The sequence below is a fragment of the Pleurodeles waltl genome, chromosome 6, assembly GCF_031143425.1.
Source record: "Pleurodeles waltl isolate 20211129_DDA chromosome 6, aPleWal1.hap1.20221129, whole genome shotgun sequence".
NCBI classification, from domain to species: Eukaryota; Metazoa; Chordata; class Amphibia; order Caudata; family Salamandridae; genus Pleurodeles; species Pleurodeles waltl.
Genome location: NC_090445.1, coordinates 1,200,732,766 through 1,200,747,899, shown reverse-complemented (window position 1 = coordinate 1,200,747,899; position 15,134 = coordinate 1,200,732,766). Strand labels below are relative to the sequence as shown.

General features: G+C 46.0%; 1 protein-coding gene across 4 annotated transcripts in view; it reads right to left on the bottom strand.

Moving 5' to 3' along the window:
- CCAR1 (cell division cycle and apoptosis regulator 1) overlaps positions 1-15,134 on the bottom strand; it is a 1,667,827-nt gene that overhangs the window by 1,139,973 nt on the left and 512,720 nt on the right. For all 4 annotated transcript variants that reach the window (XM_069240502.1, XM_069240501.1, XM_069240500.1 and 1 more), the window contains 2 exons: positions 11,022-11,151; positions 1,901-2,038 (listed from right to left, as the gene is read on the bottom strand). In XM_069240502.1, the coding sequence (XP_069096603.1) occupies positions 1,901-2,038; positions 11,022-11,151 (268 nt within the window). The remainder of the gene's footprint in view (positions 1-1,900; positions 2,039-11,021; positions 11,152-15,134) is intronic.

The following is a 15,134-nucleotide window of genomic DNA, read 5'->3' as shown; positions in this document are numbered from 1 at the left end:
CAGGAGATCCATGACGGGCTCAGCACCAACCCTGCCAATCTGCCTGCGGACAATTGCGAGAAAAACACCTTGTCCTCCAGCTGCTGAAACTTCTAAGAACCTGGAAAGACTGACAACTTCACCCCAGCACAAGGAACTCCCGTGGAGTAGCAGAGCTGCTCACGTGCATCCTTGCAGGCACCAAAGACAGCTGACGAGGACAGCACCACCGCACCTGAGTCCCCCAGCTTGTGCTGAAGTGGGCCAACGGTGCCAAACTGGTCCCCAGCCTTTCCGGCAGCAAAGTCAATCATGGGAATCCCCACTGGGACCTTCACACTGATGACTGCAGCCTCTTTGTGCAAGCCCCCCTCAACCATGACCGCCTCTGGTGACGGTAACCTGGTCAGTCCACTGCACCTCTGAACCTGGACACCCCAGACCAATAAGAAGAGGACCACTGGTGTCACCACGTCCCCCAGGCTCATGAGACTTGAGCCAACTTGTTGATACACCTGGACTGGTTCCCCAGTCAACGCCTGCAGCCTGTTCTGTGGGCCCCCTCCACTGGTGACAGACACCCGATGGTCCAAGAACTCTCTGCACCTGGACACACAAAATCAAGGAGAGGAGGACCACTGGTGTCCCTACGTCCCCGAGCATGGCAAGACCTGATCCCACTACGTGGCTCACCTCTTTTCACAGTGACCAATCTCCATTGGAACTCATTTGCACCCTACCCTGTTTTGCACACGGCCCCCCTGTGCGTCTGAGGGTGTACAGTGGGTACTGGCTTGGACATTTCCCACTACTAACCTTAAACCCAGGAGATTGGTACTGTAAGTCGCTGTACTCAACTTGTTTTCTGACTGTTTTCCTCCTATAGTTTAACACTGAAGAACTCAAAATTAGCAGTGTGACCATTTTTGCAAGTGAAAAGTATTTATAGCGTGCTTACCTTGCAACAAAGTTCTTGGTTTCAAAATATATATAAAAAGAAGTGTTATTGTTCTAAATTGGTATTAGATTTATACTTTGAGTGTGTCTCCTGTATTGCCTCCGTGAGTACAATAAATTCTTAGCACTACCCTCTGATAAGCCTAATTGTTTGCCCACATTACCACAAAATAGAAAATTAGTGCTACTTTTGCCTCTGCAAACCAATTAGGGGATCCACTGGACTCTGCACAGTGTACTTCTTTTTAGTTTACCATATAGAGAGTCAGCTTCCTACAGCTGTGTACTGTTGAATCTAATAAAATTAGACAGAACAAAAGAATCAACAAAAATATAGCAGAGGCATATCTGCTCTTGCAGCTATACCCACACATGTAATAAAAAGCACCCTACCTTAGGGCTGTAAGGCCTGCTGAAGGTCTTAGGACCCCGCTTCAATATCTAGGCCCAAGGTACTAGGGGTACCATTTACTGCAGACCTACAGAGGTGCTAAAGGGCCTAGCCACTTGGGGAAGGAACCTAGTTCTCTTCAGTCAAAGTTGCATCAAAAAACAGGCAAAAATGGGGGGGAGGTACTGCAACCAGAACCCAGATTCCTACACCCCTTGATAGAAAAAATAATGTTTTAGGAAGTAACATTCACAAATTATCTCATATTGCTTATTTTTCACTGGCCTACTCTCCTTGATCTAGAATGCCGGACTTAATTTCTGTTTGGTATACAACTAACCACAAAATATCAGATACATTTCATTTCTATATGAAACGGCATGTTTTCATGAGAACTTATCAGTTTAAATATGTAGTGGTATTTTAGAATTATCCAAACCCTAAAAAACTGTTTTGCAATTATCATTTGAAAAATAGCCTTCATTTACATCAACTAGGCTCACACATGGTATGCAACATCAGCAAGAAGCAAAGTCTATTATAACATTATGGTATAGGCAGGCAGACACATACCAATCCAAGGAGAATTTTGAAAATTGAACAGTGTAGCGGGGCGTATTACGTCGTGGTCTGCGAGGTGATCGCTCCCGTCGAGGTGATCTCTCTCTTGACCGCTTTCTCTGTGGTGTTCGAGATCTTCGCCTTTCCCTGCTTTAAAAAAACAAAAAAAAAGACCATGTCCTCATTTTAATGCAGGAGAGTTAATTCCCATAATCATTTTCCATAACAGACATCATGCATGAAGACAACTGGATGATAGAATTAATATTCCTATATTTATAGAAGTACTGGCAAAGCCAATAGGTCTTGAAGTAGACACTTACTGGCAAAGCCAATATCTCCAATGAGCTTTAAAAAAACACCTAAAAGCAGAAGGAAAGCAACAACAGCAATGGAGGGTGGGTGGATAGAAGAAGGAACAGTAGTAGAAAGGGAAAAAGGGAGAACCAACAAGGGCAACAGACAGTGGGTGAGCACTGAGCAGCAACACATAGAGGATAGGTGGGGAAAGCAATGGAAGGAGGATGGACGGACAGGTACTAAGCGACAGAGGGAGGAGGGTGGGTCACACTAAATGGCAATGGAATGTTTGTGGGCAGGAACTAAGCGGCAACAGAGGGTGGCTGGGCAGGCACTAAACGGTAACAGAGGTAGGGTGAGTATGCACCGGGGCACTTAGAGGTAAGAGGGAGGATTGGCAGGCACTAGTCGATAAAGGTGGGAGGGTGGGCAGTTTACTAAGTAGCCACTGAGGGAGGGTGCGTGTGGAGGAAAAGCAATGGAGAGAAGATAGACAGACAGACACTAAGACAGAGGGAGGGTGGGTGCACACACGGAAGAATGGTATGTGGACATTAAGCACCAATGGTTTACTAAGCAGCAACTGATGGAGAGTGGGTATTCCCTAAGCTGCAATCAATGCGCTCAGTGGCAACAAAGAGTGGGTGGGAAGATACTCAGCATTGACAAAGGGCGAGTGGGCAGATACTGAACAGTGACAAAGGGCAAGTGGGCGTATACTGAGCGGCAACACGGCGGGTGGGAATATACTGAGCAGCAATGATGGGCTGGTGGGAGGGTACTGAGCAGTGATGATCGATGGGTAGAGAGCAGTGACGATCAAAGAGCGGTGACAATTACAGAGCAGCAACAAATTTACATAATGTCGCAGAGTTTACAGAGCTCTGACAAATTTTCATAGCACTGACGACCTCCATATGGGTGGGTACAAAGCGCCAACAAATTTTCAGAGTGCTGACAAATTCCAGCCAGATACAGAGTGCCAATAGTACAAAGTCTAGATAAAAGGCGAGTGGGCTGATACAGAGCACCAAAAATACAGCGTACAGACAAAGGGCGAGTGGGCTGATACAGGGCGCCGATGAAGAGCAGGTGGGCTGATACAGGGCGCTGACAAACAACAGGTGGGCAGATACAAAGAAGGACGGGTAGGGGAATACTGAGCAATGACAAATGGTGGGTGGGTGGCTACAGGGCGCCAACGAAATACAGAGCAACAACGAAGGCTGGGTGTAGTAAAGTGCCTCTTTTGACATGCTTGAAGTAGGAAGTTGGCTCTGTATATACTATAACAAAGTGAAGTATAGTGTGCACAGAGTCCAGGAGTTCCCCAAAGGTTTTACAGAGGCTAAAGTAGATAATACTAATGATCTCTTCTGTGGTACTGGGGACGAGCAGTTAAGCTTATCAGAGGGTAGTGTTAAGCATTTGTTGTACACACAGTCAAGAAATGAGGCACACACTCAATGATTAACTCCAGTCCAATATTGTATGTATCAAAAAATATACTTTGTTACTTTATTTCTGGAACCAAAAGGATCTTTGTTGCAGTTAAGTATAGTTTCAAGAATGTATCACTTTCAAGTATCAAATGCACTTTGTATTTCACAGTTAAAACAGTTTTCAGGTAAGTAATATTTTTCAATATCAAAAGTAGACAGTGTCATTTTAATTGAAGGCAATGCAGTCCTGGGGGGAAAAGTACATACACAGTTTACAGGTAAGTACCAGTCTTACAGTCCCAGTCTTCGGGGGTTAAGGTGTCCACAGGGCAAGGTTTAGGAAGACACCAAGGGCACACCACTAGCAACATGGAGCCAGCCGGGTACAGAGGTCAAAGTTGGTGTTGGATACCCAATGGAATCCTATGGAGACTGGGGGCGCTCTGGGTTTGCAAATACGTACCATCCATCTCAGGGCACGGACCCTTGAGGCTTTGGATCAGCACCAGAGGGGGCCACATGTCAGCACCAAACACATGCTCAGAGGCACAGGGGTGGCTGGTAGCAGGGTGCAAACACAGGGTTGGGCGCCCAGTGCAATCCTATGAGGCACTCCAGATTGCCAAAGAGGCTGCAGGCTTGGTCCAGGGGGTCGGCTGAAGAAGACCAACAGCTGGACAGGTAAGTTGAGGCTCCTCTGGATGTTGATGGACAATCCGCTGGGTTCCCTAAGGCCAGGGGGCTGCAGGTGTTTGGTACATTTAGGCATCGGGTATCTTCACCGAATCCGGTTGCAGTAGGGAGGGGGTCCCGTGAATTCAGGCTGCAGGCTTCGTCAAGGTGGCCAGGAGGGGTCACCCAGGAGTGGACTTGAGGTCAGAATCACCTGGGGACTCTCACTGGTCCGGTGGACCACCTGGACTCAGCCCGTGGGTGTTGGGTGCAGAGTGGGCAGGACTCTGGATTCCTTTTTGGAGGTTTCTTTGTGGACAGGGCCACTGTCCCTGGGAGATTCGGTCTTCAGGGAAGGCAGGCAGTCCTCTGAGGGTTTGAAGAGGTCGCTGGTCCTGCGGTTCGAGCCGTCTTCTTGTAGCAGGAGCCTTGAAACTGCAGACAGGCAAGTAGGGCTGGGGCAAGTCAGCTTTTGTATGGCGTCTTTACTGCTGATGTGACTCTTCAGTCCTTGTTCTTTAGGGCACAAGGAATCTGAAAAGCAAGGTTCAGGGGTGCCCCTAAATACTAGATTCAGGGGCATCGGAGGAGTCAGAGGGCAGTAGGCAATGGCTACTGACCATGAGGGTAGTTACACCCTTCTTGTGCCCGCTCACTTTGGGGAGGTGGGCACATACCTAACCCTATTGGCTATCTCACTCCAATACAAGATGGAGTTTCTGCGAGGATGGGTTCACCTCAGCTCTGGGTACCCTAGGGGTGGTCCCAGCTAGGGTGGACACTCCTCCTGGTATTTACTAATGTTCCCACCGGACCTGCCACCAAATGTGGGGCTTAGTCTCGGGGGGAAGGGCATCTCCACTAACTGGAGTGCTTTGAGGCAGCAAAACAAAAGGTAGGAGCCTTTGAGGCTCGCCGTCAAGAGCTGTTGTTCCTGCAGGGGGAGGTGTGAAGCACCTCCACCCAGTGCAGGCTTTGTCCCGGACGTTTGAGGGCACAAAGCCTCTCACCTCATGGGGTCAGAACTTGTCTGGTGGTGGAAGGCTGGATTAGCCCGGTCAGCCACACACTAGAGAGTTGGGTGAATTTCAGGGGCCATCTCTAAGATGCCCTCTTGGTGCATTTTACAATAAATCCAACACTGGCATCAGTGTGGGTTTACTGAGCTGAGAGTTTGATACCAAACTTCCCAGTCTTCAGTGAGGCCATCATGGACCTGTGGAGTTCGTAATGATAAACTCCCAGCCCATGTATTCAATATGGCTACAATGTACTTACAATGTCTAAAAATGGACTTATACACTGTAGGGGCATATGGCTCATGCAGCTATGCCCTCAGCTGTGGTGTAGTGCACCCTGCCTTAGAGTTTAAAGGCCTGCTAGAGGGGTGATTTACCTATGACACAGGCAGTGGTTTGTGGGCATGGCACCCAGGGAGGAATGCAATGTCGACTTTACTCTTTTCTCCCCACCAACACACACAATCTGCAATGGCAGTGTGCATGTGTTTGGTGAGGGGTCCCTTATGGTGGTATAATACATGCTGCAGCCATTAGGGACCCTCCCTGGTCACAGGGCCATTGGTACCACTGGTACCTTTTACAAGGGATTTAGGTGTGTGCCAGGGGTGTGCCAATTGTGGAAGCAATGGTACAGTTTAAGGAAAGTACACAGGTGCTGGGGCCTGGTTAGCAGGATCCCAGCACATACTCAGTCAAGTTAGCATAAGATATCATGCAAAAAGTGGGGGACTAACGATGCCAAAAGGAGCACTTTCCTACAGTTACCCCCCACTTTCTGCCTGGTTTCTGGTGCAATGAAGACTGAAAATGCACTGGGTACCTGTAAAACAGGTCTCCAGTGCCAGACCTCTTTCTCCCAAAAGTGCACAGTCATTTTACCAATTGGCAGACCCTTTAGTTACCACTGTAAGACCCTAGTAAATGGTACCTGTAGGAAGCTGGCTCTGTATATACTGTACAAAAATAAAGAGGGAGAAGGAGGTTGTGGGGCTGGGTCTGTCCTCCTAATAGCCTATACTACATTACAAAAGAGGCCCAGCAAGAAGAACTACCACTCAATGGATACGTATCCTGTAGGTCGTAGCACGCCCCACTCCGTAGCTGAACGGGAAGAAACCCAATGAGGAAGCATGCCATCAAGGTGTGACCCTGGTGGGTAAGGGTTTTTCTAACAAGACATCCTTTTTGCTATCCATCCTGTGGTAGTTCTTCTAGCTGGGCCTCTTTTGTAATGTTATATAGTATGTCTATGCTGTGTCAAAGTGAGATATAGTGTGCACAGAGTTCAAGGATTCCCCAGAGGATTAACAGAAGCTAACATAGATAATACTAATGCTCTCTTTTGTGGTAGTTTGGTCGAGCAGTTAGGCCTATCAGAGGGTAGTGCAAAACATTTGTTGTACACACACAGACAATAAAAGAAGCACACACTCAATGACTTAACTCCAGACCAATGGTTTTTATATAGCAAAAATATATTTTCTTAATTTATTTTTAGAACAACCAGATTTACGTTGCAGGTAAGTACGTCAATAGATTCATATTTTACACATGTATCAACAGTACTTTGTTTGAAATAGATACGTTATACAGTTTTTGAAATACTGGCAATAATCTGTTATAAAACTTGACACTGCAGTTTTCAGGAAACAGATCCTGGGAGGAAGGAAAATTAGATAGTTGTACAGGTAAGTACAGCACTTACAGTTCCAGTCTCTGGGGGTTAGTAAATCCAGAGGTTCAGGTTCATGTTAACCCCGAACACCCACCACTAGCAACACGGAGCCGGCCTGATGCAGAGGTCAAAGTGTAGGCAAAATGAATATGGGTTCCTATGGAGACTGGGGGCACTCTGTCTCAGATCTGCAGGCAGGTAAGTACCCGCGACTTCAGAGGGTAGACCTGGGGGTTTAGAGGAGCAATGGGGGGCCACAAGTAGGCACCAAACTTACACCCTCAGTGGCACTGGGGCAGCCGGATGCAGGGTGCAAAGAAGATGTTGGGTCTCCAATGATTCACTCAGAGGCTGGGGGGAGGTGGGTATGACACCGTGCACCGACAGGGGGAGTGGGGCACTGAGCCTCGACAGGGGGAGGAGGGGGCACTGAGCACCGACAATGGGGTGGGGGGGCAGATGGGGCACTGAGTACCGTCAAAGGGGGTGGCGGGTGGGACACTGAGCACTGACAAAGGGGGTGGCTGGTGGGGCACAGAGCACCAACAAAGGGGGTGGCAGCAACAGGGGAATCAGGCTCAACTGAGAACATTAACACGGACTAGCAAGCAGGCTTGCCGTATGCCGGAATGTAGGAAGTTGGCTCTGTATGTGCTATTTCAAAGTAAGGAATAGCATGCACAGAGTCCAAGGGTTCCCCTTAGAGGTAAAATAGTGGTAAAAATAGATAATACTAATGCTCTATTTTGTGGTAGTGTGGTCGAGCAGTAGGCTTATCCAAGGAGTAGTGTTAAGCATTTGTTGTACATACACATAGACAATAAATGAGGTACACACACTCAGAGACAAATCCAGCCAATAGGTTTTTGTATAGAAAAATATCTTTTCTTAGTTTATTTTAAGAACCACAGGTTCAAATTCTACATGTAATATCTCATTCGAAAGGTATTGCAGGTAAGTACTTTAGGAACTTTAAAGCATAAAAATTGCATGTATACTTTACAAGTTATTGACAAATAGCTGTTTTAAAAGTGGACACTTAGTGCAATTTTCATAGTTCCTGGGGGAGGTAAGTTTTTTTTAGTTTACCAGGTAAGTAAGACACTTACAGGGTTCAGTTCTTGGTCCAAGGTAGCCCACCGTTGGGGGTTCAGAGCAACTCCAAAGTCACCACACCAGCAGCTCAGGGCCGGTCAGGTGCAGAGTTCAAAGTGGTGCCCAAAACACATAGGCTAGAATGGAGAGAAGGGGGTGCCCCGGTTCCGGTCTGCTTGCAGGTAAGTACCCACGTCTTCGGAGGGCAGACCAGGGGGGTTTTGTAGGGCACCGGGGGGGACACAAGCCCACACAGAAATTTCACCCTCAGCAGCGCGGGGGCGGCCGGGTGCAGTGTTGAAACAAGCGTCGGGTTCGCAATGTTAGTCTATGAGAGATCTCGGGATCTCTTCAGCGCTGCAGGCAGGCAAGGGGGGGGTTCCTCGGGGAAACCTCCACTTGGGCAAGGGAGAGGGACTCCTGGGGGTCACTTCTCCAGTGAAAGTCCGGTCCTTCAGGTCCTGGGGGCTGCGGGTGCAGGGTCTCTCCCAGGCGTCGGGACTTTGGATTCAAAGAGTCGCGGTCAGGGGAAGCCTCGGGATTCCCTCTGCAGGCGGCGCTGTGGGTGCTCAGGGGGGACAGGTTTTGGTACTCACAGTATCAGAGTAGTCCTGGGGTCCCTCCTGAGGTGTTGGATCTCCACCAGCCGAGTCGGGGTCGCCGGGTGCAGTGTTGCAAGTCTCACGCTTCTTGCGGGGAGCTTGCAGGGTTCTTTCAAGGCTGCTGGAAACAAAGTTGCAGCCTTTCTTGGAGCAGGTCCGCTGTCCTCGGGAGTTTCTTGTCTTTTTCGAAGCAGGGGCAGTCCTCAGAGGATGTCGAGGTCGCTGGTCCCTTTGGAAGGCGTCGCTGGAGCAGGATCTTTGGAAGGCAGGAGACAGGCCGGTGAGTTTCTGGAGCCAAGGCAGTAGTCGTCTTCTGGTCTTCCTCTGCAGGGGTTTTCAGCTAGGCAGTCCTTCTTCTTGTAGTTGCAGGAATCTAATTTTCTAGGGTTCAGGGTAGCCCTTAAATACTAAATTTAAGGGCGTGTTTAGGTCTGGGGGGGTAGTAGCCAATGGCTACTAGCCCTGAGGGTGGGTACACCCTCTTTGTGCCTCCTCCCAAGGGGAGGGGGTCACAATCCTAACCCTATTGGGGGAATCCTCCATCTGCAAGATGGAGGATTTCTAAAAGTCAGAGTCACCTCAGCTCAGGACACCTTAGGGGCTGTCCTGACTGGCCAGTGACTCCTCCTTGTTTCTTTCTTTGTTCCCTCCAGCCTTGCCGCCAAAAGTGGGGGCCGTGGCCGGAGGGGGAGGGCAACTCCACTAAGCTGGAGTGCCCTGCTGGGCTGTGACAAAGGGGTGAGCCTTTGAGGCTCACCGCCAGGTGTCACAGCTCCTGCCTGGGGGAGGTGTTAGCATCTCCACCCAGTGCAGGCTTTGTTACTGGCCTCAGAGTGACAAAGGCACTCTCCCCATGGGGCCAGCAACATGTCTCTGGTGTGGCAGGCTGCTGGAACTAGTCAGCCTACACAGACAGTCGGTTAAGTTTCAGGGGGCACCTCTAAGGTGCCCTCTGTGGTGTATTTTACAATAAAATGTACACTGGCATCAGTGTGCATTTATTGTGCTGAGAAGTTTGATACCAAACTTCCCAGTTTTCAGTGTAGCCATTATGGTGCTGTGGAGTTCGTGTTTGACAGACTCCCAGACCATATACTCTTATGGCTACCCTGCACTTACAATGTCTAAGGTTTTGTTTAGACACTGTAGGGGTACCATGCTCATGCACTGGTACCCTCACCTATGGTATAGTGCACCCTGCCTTAGGGCTGTAAGGCCTGCTAGAGGGGTGTCTTACCTATACTGCATAGGCAGTGAGAGGCTGGCATGGCACCCTGAGGGGAGTGCCATGTCGACTTACTCGTTTTGTCCTCACTAGCACACACAAGCTGGCAAGCAGTGTGTCTGTGCTGAGTGAGAGGTCTCCAGGGTGGCATAAGACATGCTGCAGCCCTTAGAGACCTTCCTTGGCATCAGGGCCCTTGGTACTAGAAGTACCAGTTACAAGGGACTTATCTGGATGCCAGGGTCTGCCAATTGTGGATACAAAAGTACAGGTTAGGGAAAGAACACTGGTGCTGGGGCCTGGTTAGCAGGCCTCAGCACACTTTCAATTGTAAACATAGCATCAGCAAAGGCAAAAAGTCAGGGGGCAACCATGCCAAGGAGGCATTTCCTTACACCGGACAATAAACTATTGATAGCAAAACCCAAGGTGACAGCGCCCAGAGGAAAGGAGCACGGGAATTCGACCTGAACAGCTGAGGGGGAGGGGTGAAAGGTAACGTAATCAAAGTTCTGTAAGTATGAAACAAAACAATAAAAATACATTAAAAAAACAAACAAAGGGGGTGGCAGGCGGGGCACTGAGCACCGACAAAGGGGGTGGCAGGCGGGGCACTGAGCACCGACAAAGGGGGTGGCGGACGGGAACACTGAGCACCGACAAAGGGGGTGGAGGGTGAGGCACTGAGTACCGACGAAGGGTGGTGCGGGGGGACACTAAGCAGCCTGTGGAGAGCAGGAAAGGGGAAAACAGAACACAGGAGAAGCACACAAGTAAGATAGTTGGAAAATACATGCCATCCTATGGAGGACTTCATGAAGAAGAAAATAAATAGTTTTTGAGAAGCAGACACAGGTGGAAGGAGCTAAAAACAAAGAAGGTAAACAGGCTATGCTCCATGGGAAGAACAGACACAAGCTAGACGAGGTGGAACAAACAAAACAATTGAATAGAATGTAAGCATATGTGAGTGATAAAACACAAAACCAACGGTAAGCAATGGGTGGAATTCATTTCTAGGTAAAATTCCGTTACGACCCCAATGTGTCTACAACCAGACAGCTGGGCTGTCTGTTAGGCTTCGACCTAAAACCGCTTACCTATGGTCATCTCTTCTATTGGACAAAGGTTCCCCTCTGTCATTTCTTCCACAAAATCGGGATGTGGAATCTGGTCTACGAGCGGGTTGAGGCTGTGGTATTATTCGAATAGGAGGCTGTAACAAACCAGCTAAACATACAGAAAGTTAATAAATAGATGTTTACTAAACGATAAGCAAAGTTAATTTTAAGAGTTTAGTAACTGACATTTTGGCAATAAAATTAAAAATCTTAGAAGCATGCAACTTTCTTAGCCATTTTTCTAACTACAACTATGGCTAAAGATACAATTAAAAAGTATTAGTATTTTTCTCACTACAAATTGAATGTTGGAGGAAACATATTTTAGTTTTCAAATAAGTTTAATTTACTGTGTTCTACAACATTCCCTTTACAGTATTACATAAAAAAATTCTAATATCCTTTTTTGCTATTAAATACATAAAAGGCAAAATAACCCTTGGGAGAAGAAATTTACATACTTACATAGTTTATCAAATAACAATAGCTTGCACATCTACACAATAACATTTAAAATACTTTATTTTGCTTCGATAATACCATAATAGTACAACAATAAACAATCATAAAAGAGGAAATCCCAAAAATACAATCAACTAAAACTAAAAAGATATGTAAAACCAATACATCTTATGACGATAAACACCTGCTCTTTCTGTTGTAAAAATGCACTGGCACGGTTCGAAGCCATGTAGAGATGTAAGTTTTTATGTGGCTATACCCCAAACACTTGAGCCTCAGATATATATAAGCATCAATCGGATACATATGTGTACAGCATTAAAAAAGTTGTAAATTCACCACATTATCAGATTATTGGGATTAATGTGAAGGGCACTTGGAACATTGTATTAATTAATTACTATAATACCATTTTTAATAGTACGAAGACCAATGTCATATATGCCTTGGAAAACGATCTGAATGGTTTTGTTTTTTTAGGTAACAGGGGTAAGGGGATTTTTATTGTTTGCTTGTCGATTTCAATGAACATGTGCCAACGAGATGCAAAGGTAGTGCGTGGAGTCTAAACAATGCAGGCCAAGGGATGACACGGTTTATTCATGACAATTATGGAAATGTTCTTAACACGTTTTTAATGGAAATTAATTTGAGTTTTGTTAATGACATCTGCACTTTATAATAGACCCACTTTCCAATATATGTTAGGAAGGGAAGTTCAAATATAACTGAGTTTGTGTTTATATCACAGAATATTAAATCTTTTATTGAAGGACCTCAAATTGTGCCCTCTTGCGCTAGTGATCACAATCCCTTATACCTGATTACCAAGTGGGATTACTCAGGTGTGCGGCCGAGTCTGACAAGACAGGAGCTAGTCGTGGTAAGTAGGAACGGCATTGCACTTAAGTGGGATAAAATAGACACAGGGAAATATTTGTACTGTTTAATCAAGAGCAAATAGGCAAAGGTAGATATTTGCCTTGACAATACTAGCGAGGGAGGCACTGTTATTTCAGCCTTTATGGAGCTAGGTACTTATGCAAAGGATGCTTTATTGCAACACCCAAGAAGTGGCCCAAGGAAAGTGCTTGGGTGGTTTGACTCAGATTGTACAAAGGGTCATGAGATATTAAAAAGGCACTGAAGGCCAACCCTAGAGACATATGCAAGGTTAAAGAATGAAAGAGGTTTTGAATAAGCCCAGGGCTGTTATAAAGGAGGATGCCTGGGAGAAACTCCAGAAGGCGAGAAAGGAATCTGACTGGTTGGCCTTTTGGAGTAGAGTCAATTTTTCCTATTTTAGTGAGCCGGGATGCCCATCAGTGGAAACAGTTATCCCTCCTGAGGAATGAGTTAAGCACTTTACAATCATATACACAGCAAAGAATGAGGCTGAAGGCACCTATGTAAATATGGCCCTGGCCAGCAAGTAAGCCATACGTGTGGCATCCCCGGATCAGAGTTTAGATGAGGTTAAAAGTGCCATCAAAGGAGGAAGGAAAGGGACAGCTTCGAGGCCAGATGGCCTACCCATGGATATGTTTGTTGGAAATATAGAGCTGTGGGCACCACTGGTCAAAATTGTTCTAAAAGCTGTGGCCACCGACTGCATGGTGTCAATCTGTCATAGTACAGTCATAGTCTGTCTGTCATAGTACAGTCTTTAAAAAGGGCAATAAGCCGGAGCCAAGTTGCTAAAGGCCAGTCTTTCTGCTATATTCTGCCTTTAAGGTGATGGGCAGGATTTTACTGACAAGGATAGAGACCTCGGCTGAAGAATATTATATGTGAAATTCAGTATGGCTTCCAGAAGGAATTTGGTACCAATAAACAATGTTTGAACTTGCAACTTCTAAATAGTAAGTAAACTCTTGCCAAAAAGGAATCTCTATACATGGCATTTATGGGTTTCTCATGAGCTTTTGAGAGTGTCAATCACAGTAAACTGTGGGACTGTTTGATGAGTATGGGTGTGGAGATAACTACTATAGAGTTTCTTAGACAACTATCTATGGGAACTGAGGCATGTATAAGATATGGAAATAAGTGTAAATGTACTGAGATATTCAATGAAGATAATGGGGCAAGGCAGGGCTGCATTTTAGCTCTGCTCCTATTCTCAATATATCTCTACAATATTGAGGCATTTTTGGTGGTACCTGCCTCAAGTTGGGCCTCAACCTTTGCCAATTTTGTTATATGCAGATTACCCAGTCTTGATGGCCCGCACGGGAAATGCCATTTATTTACTGCTTGATCATTTTGTATAGGTCATGAAGGACTTGGGGTTTAGTATGAATCAAGAGAAGTCCTTCAGATTAATCACTGGGGCTGCTAAGAAGGACGGTTTGCACTTCCTTAAGGGGAAAAAGATGGCCTCTACGGGAGGCATTCTCTTACTTGGGCCCACTATTTAACTCCATTAATAACTGCAGTTCATTGTTGGCGCCTCGGAGTATGGCTTTTGAAAGAAATATTGAAGCTGTTTTTAGATTTACCACAAAGTTAGGGTAAAAACCATTGAATGTGATGACTTCCATAGAAACTGAAAATATGTTATGGGTACATCCTGTGGGGCAGGAATATAGGGGTGGCCGTATGTGAAAATTCTTCAGCATGTAGAAAATAAACATCTGAAATGGATGCTGGCAGTTCCCCCCAGGCTGTGCTCATTTCATTTGGCATAAGGACAGGATTCATCTTGCACCTTTACTCTTGTGGAGAGCTGTATGGAGTAAGCCAGCAGCTTCTCTGACTAGAATGATTATCCAGGACTGCTTGGCAAAAGATGGGGCTCTTTGTTAAATTCTCTCAGGAATACATGGGCAAGATTGGCATTAGCATTTTTTCTTAGAACCAGAACTTCTAGCTGGAGTGAGTGCAAGGGAATGAATTGAAAATGAGTTTTTATGTATCTGGTTAGGAGGAATAGGAAGAATGAAGACATTTTAAAAAGTCAGCTTGTCAGCTCAAGACCCTTTACTCACCCTGTAAGGTATCCAACCATATATTATAATGGTTACCAATTCAGACGGTATGTTTTTATTAACAAGGCTTCACCTGAATATTGTACATAATTTATTTGCTTTTACTGATCCAGATGGTAAGGGCTGGTTGGTGTCTTCCACCCTGCCCAGCGATATTTTCTCTGCACAAAGCACCTTACATTTATGTTTCTATTGTAGTTTTTCTACAATACCAAGAAAAAACTGATTATCCCATGTATCAAACATTTGCATTTTGTTCAATGCAGACCTGCTCTGCTATTCATTCAGCAACTACTTATGGGAGTCAAGTCATTTCGTAGTCAGCTTCAGGTTAGGAAGATTAGTGTAGGAAGCCAGCTCTCTAACTATATTGTGCACTAAAAAGAAGTACACTGTGGAGATAATCAAGTGGATCCTCAATTGGTTGACAGAGGCAAAAGTAGAGAACAGTAATGCTCTGTTTTGTGGTAGGGTGTGTGAGTATTTCGGCTTATCAGAGGGCAGTGCTAAGAATTTGCAGAGGCAATAAATGAGACACACACTCAAAGAAAAAATCCAATACCAGTTTAGAAAACAAACACTTCTTTTTATATATATTTGAAAACCAAGAACTTTGCAAGCGTGAGCACTTATTTTATGT